Source organism: Bos indicus x Bos taurus, chromosome 3, assembly GCF_003369695.1.
Source record: "Bos indicus x Bos taurus breed Angus x Brahman F1 hybrid chromosome 3, Bos_hybrid_MaternalHap_v2.0, whole genome shotgun sequence".
NCBI classification, from domain to species: Eukaryota; Metazoa; Chordata; class Mammalia; order Artiodactyla; family Bovidae; genus Bos; species Bos indicus x Bos taurus.
Window position 1 is genome coordinate 59,638,635 of NC_040078.1, and position 17,567 is coordinate 59,656,201.

Sequence of the window (17,567 nt, forward strand, 5' to 3'; positions counted from 1 at the left end):
GGAGAAAGGATCTATAGATCTGCTTCTCAAGAGACTCTCACCTAATTCCCTGCATTTTCTGACATCGTAACCTCCATCCCTCCTTCATCTCTAATTTCTGAGGCACCTCTTGCAGTTCCAGTGATAGGGACAGAGTGAAAGGACAAAGTAGATGATTAAACAGTTAACGCCACTAGGGGATTGTAAGTGGAAAAATATGGGAAACCCTTGTTAGGTTAATGATTACTCAAGAGAGCAGGTTTGCTTAAGCACAAAACCAAGCAGCCTTGCTTAGCAACAAAACCATGCAACAGACACATGAGACACACCCCAAAACAATAAAACAATGGTGGCATGAGACCTGCGCAGTGAGCTCAGTAAATTAACGATCCCTGTACATGCTCTCTGCACACATACACACAAATGATAATTTGGGGACCTAGCTTGACTATTTAGGGGTGAGAAAACTCCCCTGCTCAACCTGGAAGAGGAGCTGAAGGAAGCAGGACATCTACTCAGGAAAGACAAAGAAATTCTTCTCCTCCCTACTTTTCCTTTGATTATAAAACTGTAGTCCAGTAAGTTCTTGGGAGTGTAGCACCCCCTTGCCCACCCACTTGAAAACATCACAAGCATCTTATTCTAATAAATCACTTATCTATCACTTTGCCTCTCGATGAATTCTTTTCTGCACTGAGAATAAAGAATTACGGTACCAGAGCCCTTTGGAGCCCCAGAAACAACACCCAAATTGTTTCCCTGAGAACTTTTGAAGATTCTATGAATTAGGTTATTGCTCAGGTTTCTGCACTGTGGGGAGTTGGGGTACCTAGGCCTCATACTTGTGCTTTCAAGCTTCCAAAATGTTGCTGTTAGCTCCCTGCCCTTTGGGGTTCAGCTTTTTACTGGAGTTTAAGCATGGAAGGAAGCGAAATTAGAGTCCATATTCAAACCACCATCTTAATTCAACAGATACCCATATCTTTAAAATCTTTGGGCCATTTCCACCAGGTACTACAGTCATCCCTTCCAAGGCACCCTACTTCTCCATTTTGAGGGCTCCCAATAGTTTTAGACTCCACAAGGAAGATATATACAACCATGACACACAAAAATGGTAGGCGATATACATTTGAGCCAATGCTCTGCCGGGCACCAGGGTCCTGGCTGCCTGGGCTCGGTGTGTGTTTTGCCAGAGTTTTACGTCTGTGTAAGTTTTGAAGTATTCATTAACAAAAGAAACCACTCATCACACACAATAAACACTTTCCATATTTAATAGAAGAATATTTGATGCAATTTCAATATACAGTCATTAAAAAAGAGAAACAGAAAAAGTAACAGCACATCCTCTGGGAAATCCCATGGACAGAGAAGCCTGGTGGGCTACAGTCCATGGTGTCGGAAAGAGTCGGACACAAACTAGCAACTAAAACAACAGTACATCCATCACCAAATTGGGCTGACCAACTTTCAGATTAAACAGTGCTAGGAAATCCCTTATTAACAGCAATCTGGAGTCCCAATTGGGAAAAAGTCCTGGGCAATGGGTCCACCCCACGGTTGAAACTTCAGATTGTAGTTTTGGGAACTCCCGCTCATAATCCCAGGTCACAAACTCAAATCGTCATCAGTTTACACTCAAAAAATACAGCTCTGGTTTTACTTTAATGTTTGCAATGCTGTTTTTTTTTTTTTTTTTCCACCTTTTAAGTCATAAGATTTTCCAGATACCAGGGGGTCTGACGAGGTCTCCAGAGGCTCCGAGGAAATCCAAGATCCACTCCCTCTCTTATCTAAAGCACTGTCCCTTGACTGGCTGATACGAGTTCGTGTGTTTGAGACAAACACCTAGCCCAGGCAGGGTTAGAAGGCAGTCAGAAACCTCTCCTGCTTCTAAAGCCTGCCCAGACTACCTGCTTTTTAATTTCCTTCACGAGGCTCTTGTTGTTGTTCAGTCGCTCAGTCGTGTCCGACTCTTTGCGACCCCATGGACTGCAGCACGCCAGGCCTCTCTGTCCCTCACGCTCAACATCTCCCTGAGTTTGCCCAAGTTGGTCTGCAAGGCGCCGGAGGCTCATAAACTTCAGTGCCTCCTTCCGACAGCCCAGATCCCCAGGGCTTGGAGACCGCAGCCTCCCCACCCCGCCCCGCCCCGCTTCCCCTCTCCCCTCCATAAAGCAGGCCCCAGCTGGGAACCCGAAGGTACCGTTGCCTGGTGAGCCGCTAGTATGGCACGGCTGCAGCTAGCAGGGAGCCGGCGCCTCGTTCCCTTGCCCCGCCGGGCGCCCAGACTCGCTCCGCTGCTGCTGCCGCTGCTGCTGGCGCTGCCCGATGGGGCAAGGGCGGACTGCCCGTGCAAGGTCCCAGCGCTGTGCCGTCCCATCACCCACCGCCCCGACTTCGAGGTCAGTGGCATCCCTCTCCCCTGACCCTCCGGGTCTGGTTCTCACAGGGCCCCCAAAAGACTTTGAGTAGAAGAACGGAGCCGGAAAAAGAGGTGTTGGGGGGTAGGGGGGCGGAACTAACTTTGCTCGCGGAGGACCTTTCTGTTCACGAATTTCCTTGAGGAAATTTGGGATCAGAGAGGTTGAGTAACTCCTCCCAGGTCTCACAGTTAAGTATTCCAACCTAGGCCTGAATCCAACACCCTTGCATCAGCCTGCTGTGTTTCTCCTGAGGTACTCTGGCCAAACAAGCAGGCCTGTAAGGAAACAACTCCCTAAGTAGCAAGACCTATTGGTTTCCAAGAGGATGAGGATGAGTTTGAGAGAATCAGCACTGCGGCGCGGTCCAGTGAAAGACTGACCGTGCTCCTTACTCTGCTTTTCTATACCCGGCACCCAAGAAGGGGGATAAAAATAGGTCTTTAATTTTCTAAAATGCATACCTAAAATATATATATTCTCTTCTTAAAATCCTTTCCCTCGGGATAATTTCTCAAAAGGGCTTCAAGTCCTTTCATGATTTAACCCTGACTACCTCTCTCTGGTTCATTATTGTCTTCCTCCAAATTCTAGGTGTCAGCCGAACATAACACTGGGCTCTCTGTGCCTCCAGGCACTTGCCACTATTTCTTCCTAGCTTACCCTCCCCTGCTTTCCAGACCCTGCTAATTTCCTCTGCCACCAATTAATTGGGACCCGTATATCTAATTGGAGAAGGCAATGGCACCCCACTCCAGTACTCTTGCCTGGAAAATCCCATGGATGGAGGAGCCTGGTAGGCTGCAGTCCATGGGGTCGCTAGGAGTCTGACACTACTGAGCAACTTCACTTTGACTTTTCACTTTTGTGCATTGGAGGAGGAAATGGCAACCCACTCCAGTGTTCTTGCCTGGAGAATCCCATGGACAGAGGAGCCTGGTGGGCTGCCGTCTGTGGGGTCGCACAGAGTCGGACACAACTGAAGTGACTTAGCAGCAGCAGCAGCATATCTAATTCATTCTTGTACTCTCAGTGTCTACCAGTGCCTGCCATATGATCGATGATTAATTAATATTTCTTTGGGTGGTCAGAATGGTATTCTTCCTGGTTTAAGTGAGGGTGCTTATTCCTGTTGTTTTGGCAGGTCTTTGTATTTAATGTTGGACATAAAACTTGGAAATATTATGACTGGTCACAGATTACAACTGTGGTACTTTTCTCAAATTATGACCCAGAACTTATGTGCCATGCTCATGCAAAAGGAGCCAGAGTAGTGTTAAAAGGTAAGGTACAACTTTAACCAGATGTGTCTAGCCAATTGGTAAGTTTAGTTGCATCATCTGCTATCTTGATTTCCAAAAATGTTCATGTTTATATGTTTAGCATCCTAAAATTAATCTTACTGTTTAATTCATTTTTCAGGTAGAGATATTTTTAAAGCATCAAGTCAACCACCATATGATCTGGGCAAAATATTGAGTCCTAATTAGCATGATGACCCTTAGCTAGCCATAGCTCACAATCTCTGTTTTTAATCTGAGAATATTACTAATTATTCATAATGGTTATTTAGAGATCAGTGACATTTTCTGTGATTTTGATGTATTATTTCTTCATTTGGAAAACTTAAATTTGAGGCTGAGCATTCAAAAATTATGAGATGTTTTAAAGATATTTGGATCTCTTTGGAATGGGTTTGTGAAATATATTTTATTAAAATGTGGAAAGCATGTATGTACAAAAGATGTCTATTTCTTCCATAGGAGATGTACCTGTAAAGGATATCATTAATGCTACTTTCAGAGCATCCTGGATAGCTCAACAAGTTAAGCTGGCCAAAACACAATATATGGATGGAATTAATCTAGACATAGAACAAGATGTTGCTCATTCATCACCTGAATATTATGCATTAACTGCTTTAGTCAAAGAAACCACAGACTCTTTCCATCATGAAATTAAAGGATCACAGGTGAAAATTCATTTGCTGTTTTTTGGAAACCCCTTGTTTTTCCTCTCAAAATTCATTAAGGTAGAATCTCAGTTTTACTGAGTAGGAAGTTTCAGCACATCCTAAAAAATTTTCTGGAACTTTTGAGGTTCTTAACTAAAAGAGTTTTATAAAATTTTAAGGTGCCAAACCTGTTCTTTATTCACATAAGGCTACAACACTGGAACTGCCCTACCTGCTTGTCTTGCAGCATGGCTAGATATAGTAGAAAGGCAGAGGAAGGACTCAGTTGGCCAGGCCCTGCTTTCATCAGTTCAGGACAGAAACAGCTTTTGCCTAAGAGTAGAGATAGTCCTGGAGAAGTGTCTCACTTGCTCCATAGACTCTGAATTACTTTGCAAAGCACCCATGGCCCAGTGAGACTCAAACCCTAATTCTAGGAACTGTATTTTTATCAAGAGTGATAGGTGGGTGATTCTGGTCTAGTTGGTCAACATGAATTTGAGAAGCACTAGAAAAATAATAGACAACATAAAAATTGATATCTCTGTGACTGCATGCAAGTAGGGAAGGTTTGTCAGTGTGGAATTCAATTTTCCAGACAAGTACACTTTAGATCAAGAATAGCAAATACCTGGCATGCAGGTCACCGTACTCTTCTCACAGATTTTGGCCTCAGAAACTTTTCCTTCATTCTCTAGATTGCTTTGTTAATAGGGTAGAATTAATGTGTGGGAACTTATTTGCTAGTCCTGATTAAACTATAGTGAAAGAACAAAGAGGAAGAGACTGAGCAAAGACTTGGCAGTATGAGTATCTATTTCCATGGGCAAGTAGAACAATTTGGGCTACTATGTCAAGTTCATATTAGGTAAGGTGGTGGGAAGTACGGTTGTCAAGCTGAGCCAGATTGTCACACAGAACATCCAGGATGTCACACTGAAGAGTATGCATTTGATTCTATATGTAATGGGTAAAGTGTGTAGAAAGTATCTGGGGAAGATTATTTATGGTAGTATGTAAAATTGTCTAGAGGAGACTTACAAGGAACCCAGTAATCCAATAACTTAGAATTTATGGTTTGAATAGGAATGATGGCATAACCCTAACCGGAGAAGGCAATGGCACCCCACTCCAGTACTCTTGCCTGGAAAAACCATGGACGGCGGAGCCTGGTAGGCTGTACTCCATGGGATCGCTAAGAGTCAGACATGACTGAACAACTTCACTTTCACTTTTCACTTTCATGCATTGGAGAAGGAAATGGCAATCCACTCCAGTGTTCTTGCCTGGAGAATCCCAGGGATGGGGAGCCTGGTGGGCCTCCGTCTCTGGGGTCACACAGAGTCGGACATGACGGAAGCAACTTAGCAGCAGCAGCAGCATAACCCTAATGCTCAGAAAGTGTTCATTGAATTAGTGGATAAAAGAAAAGGAAGGGGCAGAACAATTGTGAGAAGCTACCTAAAAGAAAATGTGAGATTAGCTATAGGATGAGAGAGAAAGAGAGTCAGAAAAAGCCCCAAAGTCCTTAAACCGGTGAGCAGAAAAAAAAAAAAAAAAAAAGAGCCCCTGGAAGGAGAAATGAATTTTGGGGAAAAGATGATAATTTAGGATTATAGAATTTGTCCTTACAGAATTAAACAACTAGAAGGGCTCTTGAAGAATTCTTTCTACACTGTCACTGTTATAGTTGGAAAACAGACCACGTATTTAAAATGAAATAATCTAGTTATATGAGAGCCAACATAAGAATCAGTCTTTTGATTTCTTTTCTAATACACTAACACTACCTGCTAAAAACAGTGTGAGATTAACCATGACAGGAAACCCAGTGAAACTCACTGCTCAGAAGAGAGGCAAGGACTTGCAAAATGAATTTAAAATTTACCTGCTTAGAGGCAGTCACTTTCTCTATCACCTTATTATACTTCCATTTTGTAAGAGGAGAGAGTGAAAAAATGAAGTCCAATATGTAAAAATTTCACTTTATAACCTATTTTGCTGGAGAGATTTGGGGAAAGCCTGTACTTACAAAACAGAGCTTTCTTTAGTGTTAATAATGAGAGAGTTATAGAGAGAATTTTGAGAAAGTCCTAAGAAGAGTTAAGTAGAATAAATTGGCCAAAGTGTAAAAATTTAACTAAAATACCTCAACTTTTTGTAATATTAATCAGTATATTTATTGAGAGCCTAATTAAGAAGAAAACTTTTAATGAAGCTTCAGAACATTTGCAGGCATATATAATACTCAATTTTGGAGAAGGAAATGGCAACCCACTCCAGTGTTCTTGCCTGGAGAATCCCAGGGACAGAGGAGCCTGGTGGGCTGCCGTCTATGGGGTCGCACAGAGTCGGACACGACTGATGTGACTTAGCAGCAGCAGCAGCAGCAGCATAATACTCAATTAAAGCAATAAATCTTAAGAGGCTTGTCCTTACCGAGGACTGGCTCATATTCAAAATGAAAGATAATTTATCACTCAAGTTTTATTTGAATATTTCCATAAAATCAACCTTTTAAGTGGCTTGTATAACATTTTGAGTTGATTATTATATACTAGTAGCCATAAAATACCACTACTCTTTAATTATAATATTGGACTAAACCTACCAGGTAGCATAAAAGGAATCAGGAGCTCAAACTCCCAACACAGTCCAGTCAGCTTGTGCCAAGAGATGACCTATGTAACTTGCACGATATTTTAAAGAATTTTAAAATTTGAATTCTTTCCATGTGTTTTACTCTCTAGTTGCTTATAGACCCTACCATACCCTACTGTGATTACATGAATTTTCTTTAATCAGTTGAGTTGCCAGTCTGTAGGCATTTGAGTTTAAAACTCCTCTTCTACAGTGTGCCCACTCCTGGTCATTGTACAAGTCCAAATATTTCCTGGTCCAAATATATGTCCATTATCTATATCTATATATGTCCAAAATATTGTCCAAAACACATGTCTGGGTCAGTCCATGCAGGCAAAAAATACATTTCTTAGAATTGTTCTCATTCTATACATGTCAAACTCTATGTTCATACACCTAAGTGGTTCTTTTTGGGCCTTAATATGAAGCAAGAGAATATATAATCAACAAAACATCTGCCGTAATATGCATATTTGATCATGTTACATAAAATGGTTTTTCTACAGGTAACCTTTGATGTACCTTGGGGTCCAAACTGCGTAGGTGCAAGGTGCTATAACTATACCGGAATTGCAGATGCCTGTGACTTTCTCTTTGTGATGTCTTACGACGAACGATGTCTGGCCTGTTCACAATGTATTGCAGGAGCCAATTCTCCCTATATTCAGACACTAACTGGTAAGAAATCACAAAGTGATCATTTATCAGTAACAGTAATTCTATAACCTCAAACATTAAGATATGTTTTAGTATTTCTAAGTCATTTGTATATGTTTTCCATTTGTAACACTTTCTTAAAACATAAACACCTCTTAATTTGAGAGCTTTAAATTTTATAAAAAGTTTTAACATTTTCAATTACTTCTTCTAAAAGTCTTGTCAGATAGGCGTAATAAATTAACCCTCCATTATAGATGAGATGAAGGGTGTTAAGATCTCATGATTGCATGGCTATTAGGTAGTGTATGGTTGGGATTCAAGCAGGTGTTCTAACTTCAGGTCACAGCTCTTTTCAGAAAGTTACGCAAAGAAGATATTTGCTTATTTAGAATTTGACAGATTTTTTTTGTTGAAATAACCAATGTTAAATAATTTAATAGCAAAGGTAGCTATAATGTAACTATTGTACATGATTGATAGTATTGTTTTTTACCTTATTTGACATTTATGTTTAGTACCCATGCTACATTGACAATTACATTCCTATTAAGAGTACTTCTGGTATGTCATTCATATGACATGGACTTTGCATTATCCTTTCTGAAGTTTGCGTTGGTTTGTATGCCATCAACCGATTGAATAAAAGATTGCTTGTTAACTTTTGGACTTAAGTGAGATTTTCTGGCATAGTTGGCACTGATTTAACTATTAAATAATAAATAAAAACCCCTTTATATTTCATATAGAGGTAAAATCATAGAACCTGACTTGATCTTTTTTATCATGTCCTAATTGTCTGGATGGGTTTCCCAGGTGGCTCAGTGTTAAAGAATCCACCTGCCAATGCAGGAGACCCTAGTTCAGTCCCTGGGTCAGGAAGATCCCCTGGAGAAGGAAATGGCAACCCACTACAGTATTCTTTCCTGGGAAATCTCATGGACAGAGGAGCCAGGAGGGCTATAGTCAGTGGGGTCGCAAAGAGTTAGACATTACTTAGTGACTAAACAACAACAAATTTTCTGAATAGACTAGTTTGATCAAAAGCATATCCTATTTAAAATTTGAAAAAATGTGTTATAATACAAAATAATTATTTAATCCAGTGTTTGCAAGCTGCGTTTATGAAAGATATGATAATTATGTATATCAGTAAAAGATTCATTATCATGTATGTTTGGGAAATGATGCATACTCCATCCCTCTCTTGGATATTGAACAGTACATGGTAACTTTAAAGACTCAGAAAAATGGCAAATTACTCAACTCATCCTAGCTAATCTTGGAACATGTCTTTGTATTTTGCAGCATGGGTAAGAAAGGAATTGATAGGACCATGGACTTATTCATTTTTCTCTGTTTCCTATCTATAGATTATCTGCTACCAAGTAAGATAAGGTAGCTGTAATTCATGTGTATAGTTCAGTTCAGTGTCTCAGTCGTGTCTGACTCTTGGTGACCCCATGAACCGCAGCACGCCAGGCCTCCCTGTCCATCACCAACTGCTGGAGTCTACCCAAACCCATGTCCATTGAGTTGGTGATGCCATCCAACCATCTCATCCTCTGTTGTCCCCTTCTCCTCCTGCCCTCAATCCTTCCCAGCATCAGGGTCTTTTCAAATGAGTCAGCTCTTTGCATCAGGTGGCCAAAGTATTGGAGTTTCAGCTTCAACATCAGTCCTTCCAGTGAACACCCAGGACTGATCTCCTTTAGGATACTGATAAAATATGAAACACTTGTGCATTCAAGAAGCAGTTTTGAGACCCCTGCCAGAAAGTTTGACTTATATAACTTTTTTAAAGCTTTAGAATCTAGGATATCAAATCTGTGCCTTAGTAGTTAATAGACACAATTAACATGCTTTCCTGAAATGTGCCAGTGTTCTTAAAATAAATTTTGTGAATTTTTTGCTTCAATTTGATTTTGATTATTTCGAATGTTTTCTATTAATTTGCATGCTGCAACTAAAAGAGCTGCATGCCAAAAATAAAAGATTCTGTAACATGCCACAACTAATGATCCTGCATACCAATGAAGACTCAGTGCAGCCAAATAAATAAATATTTTATAAAACAAATGACTTAGAAAGTGATACAAAATTTATAGACTTTAAGAGATGACTTTTATAGTATATTAGAGAAACACTGTAGTGTCTTGAATAAATGTACCTGTTTTTACAAACTTGGATTCTGAGTGGTTACATAGCTTGTATGAACACATTAGTAGATATATGAAGAGAAAAATAATATGATTTTTCTGTTCCTATTTGATCAGGATATGATGACTTCATCAAGATTGGAATTAACCCTAAGAAACTTGTAATGGGTATTCCCTGGTATGGTTATGATTTTACCTGCCAAAATCTATCAGTGGTAAGAACAAATCATTTCTTATGTAATTTTTTTCTCTTTCTAGAGCTTGGTTTGTTTCCTCTATATAAACTTTACTTTATTTAGAGTTTAGAAACTTCTCTCTATAGAATACATATACTTTATAGAGAACTTCTTTAATATAGTTTGGGACTAAATAAATAATTAAATCCCATACAAGTGTGTGAATATTTCTATATATCTATTTAATATTAAAATTTAACTTCAATTTGTATAGTCAGATTATCTACTTATAGTTTATATTTCATGTATAATAATTTTTTATAATTTTTGATTTGACTCTGAAGATTTGTTTAATTGATAATCTATAACATGAACATTTTTGCGTTTATAGGATCATGTTTGTACCACTGCAAAATACCCTTGTAGAGATGCTGTACATCATCAAGTGACATATCAAAAAATTATGAAGCAAGTAAATAGTTCTACTTCTGGAAGACTGTGGGATAAAAATCAGCAGTCTCCTTATTATCACTATAAAGTAAGACTATCCACAAGTTACAAATCTTTATTAGTTTTCATGATTGCATGTTTTCATAATTACATATTTGATAGTAAGATTTTCTTCTATCAGTTTTCTTATAGGATACAACATACAGACCGCTGTTTACATGAGTAGACTTGTGTTTGAACCTGAGTAATCAGGAACTTGACTTCCCTTGTGAGCAATTCAAGTTATGCTAATAGTGGAACAGATAGATCTGCATGGGCCACTTGTCATTTTAGATGATATAATAAAAACATGTATATCACAAACAATTTTCTTAGGAGTTGACAATTTTAAATGATGCCTGTGGCTTTTGAAAGGACTTTGGACCAAAATAGGTTACTTGCTCTGAAAATCTCCATTTTTCAAAGCAGTCTCATGATTGTTATGAGGCTGTTATATTGGAAGAAATGAGACTGAGACTAGAAGATGCATCATCATGCACTTTACAATGGAAAATTGTATCATTCCAAATTTATCCCACAGTTCAAACTGTGATATTAAATAAATTATAAACAATATTAAAAATTAGAGACTGAAAAATATTACAAACAGAAACTTGAAGAAACAGAGTAAATGACTAATAATTCTGTCAGGTAGTTTTTGATAAACAGGAATTGCCATACTGAAGGGATAAAAAAAGTTATATTATCCATAGTTTACCTTTAGCATAATAAAAACTTTTCCACACCTCAAAAATTTTTAAATACAAACCATCTTTGAATTTGCCTTAGATTATGTTAACTATTAAAGGAACCCTAAAATGATATGATGAATGTTAATTCCAGCAAGAATGTATATATATTTTTCTGATAGTCTGATATCAGACTACATATATACATATGTATATATATACATATATATATAAATGACTACATATATACATATTTAATAAATTATAATTGATGTACATGCCTGTATATCATTTATGTAGAAAGTTTTAGTGTAGAGCTTTTTAAACTTTAGAATCTAGACTCTAAAGTATAAACTTATTAATTAAACTTGGGTATATTGTGATCCTTCTCCTCCTTAAGGAGAAGGATGAGATGGCTGGGTGGCATCACCGACATGGGTTTGGGTGGACTCCGGGAGTTGGTGTTGGACAGGGAGGTCTGGCGTGCTACGGTTCATGGGGTCGCAGAGAGTCAGACATGACTGAACAACTGAACTGAACTGAATATTGTGATCCTGTCTTTACCAAACCGTATTTATAGAATTTTGTTCTGGGAACAGTTAATAATACATAGACACACACACATACACACATACACACACTTGAGTGGTTACTAGTGGGAAGAGCAGGGAGAGGGCAATATAGAAGGTGGGGAAGTGGGAGGAACAAATTTTTGGGTATAAGATAGGCTCAAGGATATATTGTACGGCACAAGGAATATAGCCAATATTGGAAAGTAACCTTCAAAATTGTGTAATTTTAAATTTTAAAGGTCAAATTAAATTCTAAAAGAATTTACTAAAAAAAACCACACACATACACACAAATACACATACACGCCATAGCCAAATATATCTGGAAAACACTACATACTGTAAGTCTCTCTTGAAAATTTATAATGTATAACATAATATTCAAGGATTTGAGATGTAAATTTGGAAAACTCAGCAGTGGCCACAGGACTGGAAAAGGTCCGTTTTCATTCCAATCCCAAAGAAAGGCAATGCCAAAGAATGCTCAAACTACCGCACAATTGCACTCATCTCACACGCTAGTAAAGTAATGCTCAAAATTCTCCAAGCCAGGCTTCAGCAGTATGTGAACCGTGAAATTCCTGATGTTCAAGCTGGTTTTAGAAAAGGCAGAGGAACCAGAGATCAAATTGCCAACATCTGCTGGATCATGGAAAAAGCAAGAGAGTTCCAGAAAAACATCTATTTCTGCTTTATTGACTATGCCAAAGCCTTTGACTGTGTGGATCACAATAAACTGTGGACAATTCTGAAAGAGATGGGAATACCAGACCACCTGATCTGCCTCTTGAGAAATCTGCATGCAGGTCAGGAAGCAACAGTTAGAACTGGACATGGAACAACAGACTGGTTCCAAATAGGAAAAGGAGTACGTCAAGGCTGTATATTGTCACCCTGCTTATTTAACTTATATGCAGAGTACATCATGAGAAATGCTGGGCTGGATGAAGCACAAGCTGCAATCAAGATTACTGGGAGAAATATCAATAACCTCAGATACGCAGATGACACCACCCTTATGGCAGAAAGTGAAGAAGAACTAAAAAGCCTCTTGATGAAAGTGAAAGTGGAGAGTGAAAAAGTTGGCTTAAAGCTCAAATTTCAGAAAACAAGATCATGGCATCTGGTCCCATCACTTCATGGGAAATAGATGGGGAAACAGTGGAAACAGTGTCAGACTTTATTTTTCTGGGCTCCAAAATCACCGCAGATGGTGACTACAGTCATGAAATTAAAAGATGCTTACTCCTTGGAAGGAAGGTTATGACCAACCTAGATAGCATATTCAAAAGCAGAGACATTACTTTGCCAACAAAGGTTCGTCTAGTCAAGGCTATGGTTTTTCCTGTGGTCATGTATGGATGTGAGAGTTGGACTGTGAAGAAGGCTGAGCGCTGAAGAATTGATGCTTTTGAACTGTGGTGTTGGAGAAGACTCTTGAGAGTCCCTTGGACTGCAAGGAGATCCAACCAGTCCGTTCTGAAGGAGATCAGCCCTGGGATTTCTTTGAAAGGAATGATGCTAAATCTGAAACTCTAGTAGTTTGGCCACCTCAGGCGAAGAGTTGACTCATTGGAAAAGACTCTGATGCTGGGAGGGATTGGGGGCAGGAGGAGAAGGGAACGACAGAGGATGAGATAGCTGGATGGCATCACTGACTCGATGGATGTGAGTCTGGGTGAACTCCGGGAGTTGGACAGGGAGGCCTGGAGTGCTGCGATTCATGGGGTCACAAAGAATCGGACATGACTGAGCAACTGAACTAACTATAGTACATACGGAGAAGGCAATGGCAACCCACTCCAATACTCTTGCCTGGAAAATCCCATGGATGGAGGAACCTGGGAGGCTATAGTCCATGGGGTCACTATAAGTCGGACACGACTGAGCGACTTCACTTTCACTTTTCACTTTCATGCATTGGAGAAGGAAAATGGCAACCCACTCCAGTGTTCTTGCCTAGAGAATCCCAGGGACGGGGGAGCCTGGTGGACTGCCGTCTATGGGGTCACAAAGAGTTGGACATGACTGAAGCGACTTAGCAGCAGCAGCATAGTACATAAAGTAATTTAATTGTTTGACATAGAACCCTGTTTCCCAACACTCTTAGAAACTTGCAGGGGAACAGTTTTTCACGGACATCAGTTTGGTAAATGGCTTATTTAACCAATTATATATAGTTTGGAAATACATATTTTAAAATAAATAGTTTACCCTATTATGTAGTTTTTTTGTAATTCCTTTTTTTTTTCCTTAATGCATAATAAGACATATTCTTTAAGATTTTAGAACTGAGGAAACATCTTGATGAGCCTTGAAAACTATTCATTTCATGGCACTTCAGACAGCCATCTAGTTATAACCAATTTGTTCTCCTTCATTCTTTGTAAAATTCCATAGCAACCCAAATCAAGTTTCTGTTTTTACTGAAGAGAATCATTGTGCTTTCTAAAGCTGTCTCAGCAATAGCAGCTTCCTGTTGCAGTCAATATTCTTGGAGGCATATGTTCCTTAACCAGGCATATGTCAAACTTACAAATATCCAGTTTTTCATCCTTTGATCCTTCACTATTTGAGGTATTTGAAATTTTTAATATGTCAGAAAGACTCAAAGTACTATTGGGTTGGCCAGAAATTTCATCCTAATTTTGTAAGCTAGTATGGAAAAAAGCTAAACGAACTTTTCGGCCAACCCAATAGAATGATGACAAAATTCAAAGGGATATGTCTTTGGGGCAATATGTCTTTGCTCCTGCCTCTAAAAAAATAAATCTTTCTATATTTAGGGACAAGGTTTGCAAGTTGTCTTTTAATATCGAATCACAATTGATACTAGAGCATGTATGCCTTTTTCTAAACAATTTATATAATAGGATGTAAGATATAGTAATGAATCTGCTACACTTATATGTAATGAATCAGCTATACTTATATATACACACCTTATTCATTTACCAAGTGACTACTATCCTTTAAAGCAGTCATCTTATGAGATGATTCTAATTCTCATGGTGCTAGCATAAATAAAAATATTACTGACATTCATTGAGAATTGCCTTTAAAGAGTTCCCCAGATGTATATAAAAATTAGTAAATTATTTTAAATCGCAGATTGTTCTATTTTTTACTTCCTATCTTTCCCCTTTCCTTTACCCTTTTGCTTAATTCTGCTCCTTTCCTCTTTCTTTTATCCTTTATCCGTAGCTTATATACCTTCTAAAAGAGACTACGGTTAGTGCTAGATAGAGGCAAGTGGTAGTGGGGAAAAGGACTTTTAAGGAAAGTAAGCATAAGACCAATTTCTAGTTTGTGGTTCTTAATCAGGTGTGTGCCTACGTCACCCATGGGGTCCAGACCCACAGGCTCTTAGACTCAATTCTTTAAGACCTAGAAAAGGAGATATTTTCTTCATCCATTGCCATTACCTTTTGATCTGACTGTTTCATCATAAACAAAGACACCTGTTGAGCTTCTAACTAGGTACATTCCCAGGAACTGTAAGTGAATGCAAAAAACAAAACAAAACAAAACGTGTATAAGTTGGTTTTAGAAGGCAAGAGCAGTGATCCTCCTTAATCTTGACTACATATCAGAATCACCTAATGGAACATTAAAACATAACACAAAGAAACAAATATATGTTATAGCACTAGCCCTGGAAGATTTTGATTCAATAGTTTTCATGTGGTGTGGGTCCTAGGAATCTGTTTTTAAAAGTCCTCACAAGTGATTCAGATGTGAACAGCACATCTTGGTTGATAATCACCAAATCAGAGCAAGGAAGGAATCTTAGGGCATGAGGAGGATTTTAAATAGGATATATTGGGAGGCTCATTTGTGTAATCTCTATTGTTATAAAAGTACTACAGGCAATGATATCTAGAAAGTATCACATATAGAATGATGGACTGTATTATGCATGTCCTGAAAGTTTTATTATTTCAATTGTACCCTATTTGAATCATTGGATTTAAGAAACACTTTTTCCTCTTATTGTGCAGACTATTTTCAAGTTACATTTTAATTTATTTGTACAGGATCAGGCTGGCCATTTCCATCAAGTGTGGTATGATGACCCTCAGAGCATTTCTCTAAAGGCATCATATGTACAAAAACGTGGCATACTCGGCATTGGCATGTGGCATGCAAACTGCCTTGACTACTCTGGAGATGCTATAGCAAGACAGCAAACTGAAGAAATGTGGAAAGCCTTAAAACCAAACCTGTGACCAGAGATGAACATCTTGTGTTAAACTATGAAGATTTAGAAAAATGATCTGTTTAAATCTATCTAGTTTCTGGAAGAGATTAAAAAATTTAGACCTTTTTTCATGTTCTTATATGTTTTAGTTATTAGTATTCTCAAAAACAGATAAAGAACAAAGAAATGCTTTGTTTGAAATTGAAAAATACCTATGTATATCTTCTGTGTACAACAACATAAAGGTAAAGGTAAGAAGCAAGTCAACTTACCATGTCAAATATTCCCCTGTAAGAAGTTTAATACTATAGTTGGGAACAATTGCTTTCAGAATTTTATTATGCTAAAATTTTAAATGATAATAAATGATAAAATATATACTTACAAATCAGTGACAATTTATAAATATGTATAATTTGAAGTGGAAATTGTTTGCCTAGGGATAGATTTTTAAAAATTTAGTCTGGGAATCTGTTTTATACTTTTTTCAATAAATTTTAAACCTGCAATTTTGTGTCTTTAGGTTCATCAAATTGATGCAAATAATTTTTCTGCTTCCCGATTTCTTATAACACTCATGTTCTTGGAGTCACTTGAATGAAACTCACTTAAGTCTCCAAAGGGGGAAAAAATGAATATAAAAGATCAAAATACTTAGAAAATACAAGAAGGTAACTTAATAGTAATTTTTGAATTAGTACGTTAGATATATATAATATTTACCAACTAAATTTTTTTTGAGGTTGTATCTGAAATGTTTACAAAAAACTTGATGTTGAACGCAGTTCTGTTCATTGTCATTTACCCTCCCAAATTATTAATATTCCTTCACTGATGGACATCTGTATATCCTGGTTAGTTTTGTTTGCATAGTTAAATTTTTTCAATTTCTACATCTGTGTTTTGATTATCTAAAGACATTAGTTTCTTAACTGTTGTTTTCTTCCTAAAAGAGAAATTTTGTGCAAATAAATGTACAAGGGTCTATGTTTCCTTTCTCAAGCCAATTTAGAATATTGTGTTGCATTTATATTAATTCCTATAAATTCTTAGATTAAAAATCTGCACTCTTAAACTCTGGATTTACATAAATCCTGCCTTCCCTGTGCATTCTGCCCTCTTCAAATTGGGATAAATGATGGTTGAGTCTTCTGTTATGAGAATAATTCATTTCCTACTTGTATGATTATTTATGGCAAAGTAAAACCAATCATTTTCCATAGTATTTGCTGATTACTATTGTCTTTGTATTTTTAAAATAAAAGATTTAAATTCTCAGTACTAATCTCTTATAGCTGTGAATGCAAGTTAGACTCATTTTTTTATTTTTTATTTTTTTTAGATCAAACAGATTTTTAATTCAATTGTATGTTCTCATTAAATACAGAAATTATACCTCTATTTTTTCTGTTACAAGTTACTATTACCGTTACAAGTTTCTGTTACTCTTATCTGTCATCTTTTTGTGTATTTTTTATTTATGCTGTTTTTCTCATTTTTCCTTTTTGGGCTTCTTTTTTTAAAAATTATTTAATTATTATTATTTTACTTTACAATATTGCATTGGTTTTGCCATACATCAACATGCATCCGCCACGGGTGTACACGTGTTCCCAATCCTG

At 37.7% G+C, this 17,567-nt stretch overlaps 1 protein-coding gene across 1 annotated transcript; it reads left to right on the forward strand.

Moving 5' to 3' along the window:
* Positions 1-2,165: 2,165 nt before the first annotated feature.
* Positions 2,166-17,223, forward strand: CTBS (chitobiase). Its single transcript, XM_027536709.1, has 7 exons — positions 2,166-2,387; positions 3,550-3,688; positions 4,169-4,377; positions 7,509-7,680; positions 9,936-10,033; positions 10,386-10,532; positions 15,782-17,223. Exons 1-7 carry the CDS (start codon positions 2,211-2,213, stop codon positions 15,971-15,973), a joined length of 1,134 nt encoding a protein of 377 aa, XP_027392510.1. The 5' UTR covers positions 2,166-2,210; the 3' UTR covers positions 15,974-17,223.
* Positions 17,224-17,567: the final 344 nt, after the last annotated feature.

Coding starts and splice junctions, on each gene's coding strand:
- CTBS (XM_027536709.1), top strand. CDS start 2,211: ATGGCACGGCTGCAGCTAGCAGGGAGCCGGCGCCTCGTTCCCTTGCCC. Junction 7,681..9,935: donor CTATATTCAGACACTAACTG/GTAAGAAATCAC, acceptor CTATTTGATCAG/GATATGATGACTTCATCAAG. Junction 10,533..15,781: donor CTCCTTATTATCACTATAAA/GTAAGACTATCC, acceptor TTATTTGTACAG/GATCAGGCTGGCCATTTCCA.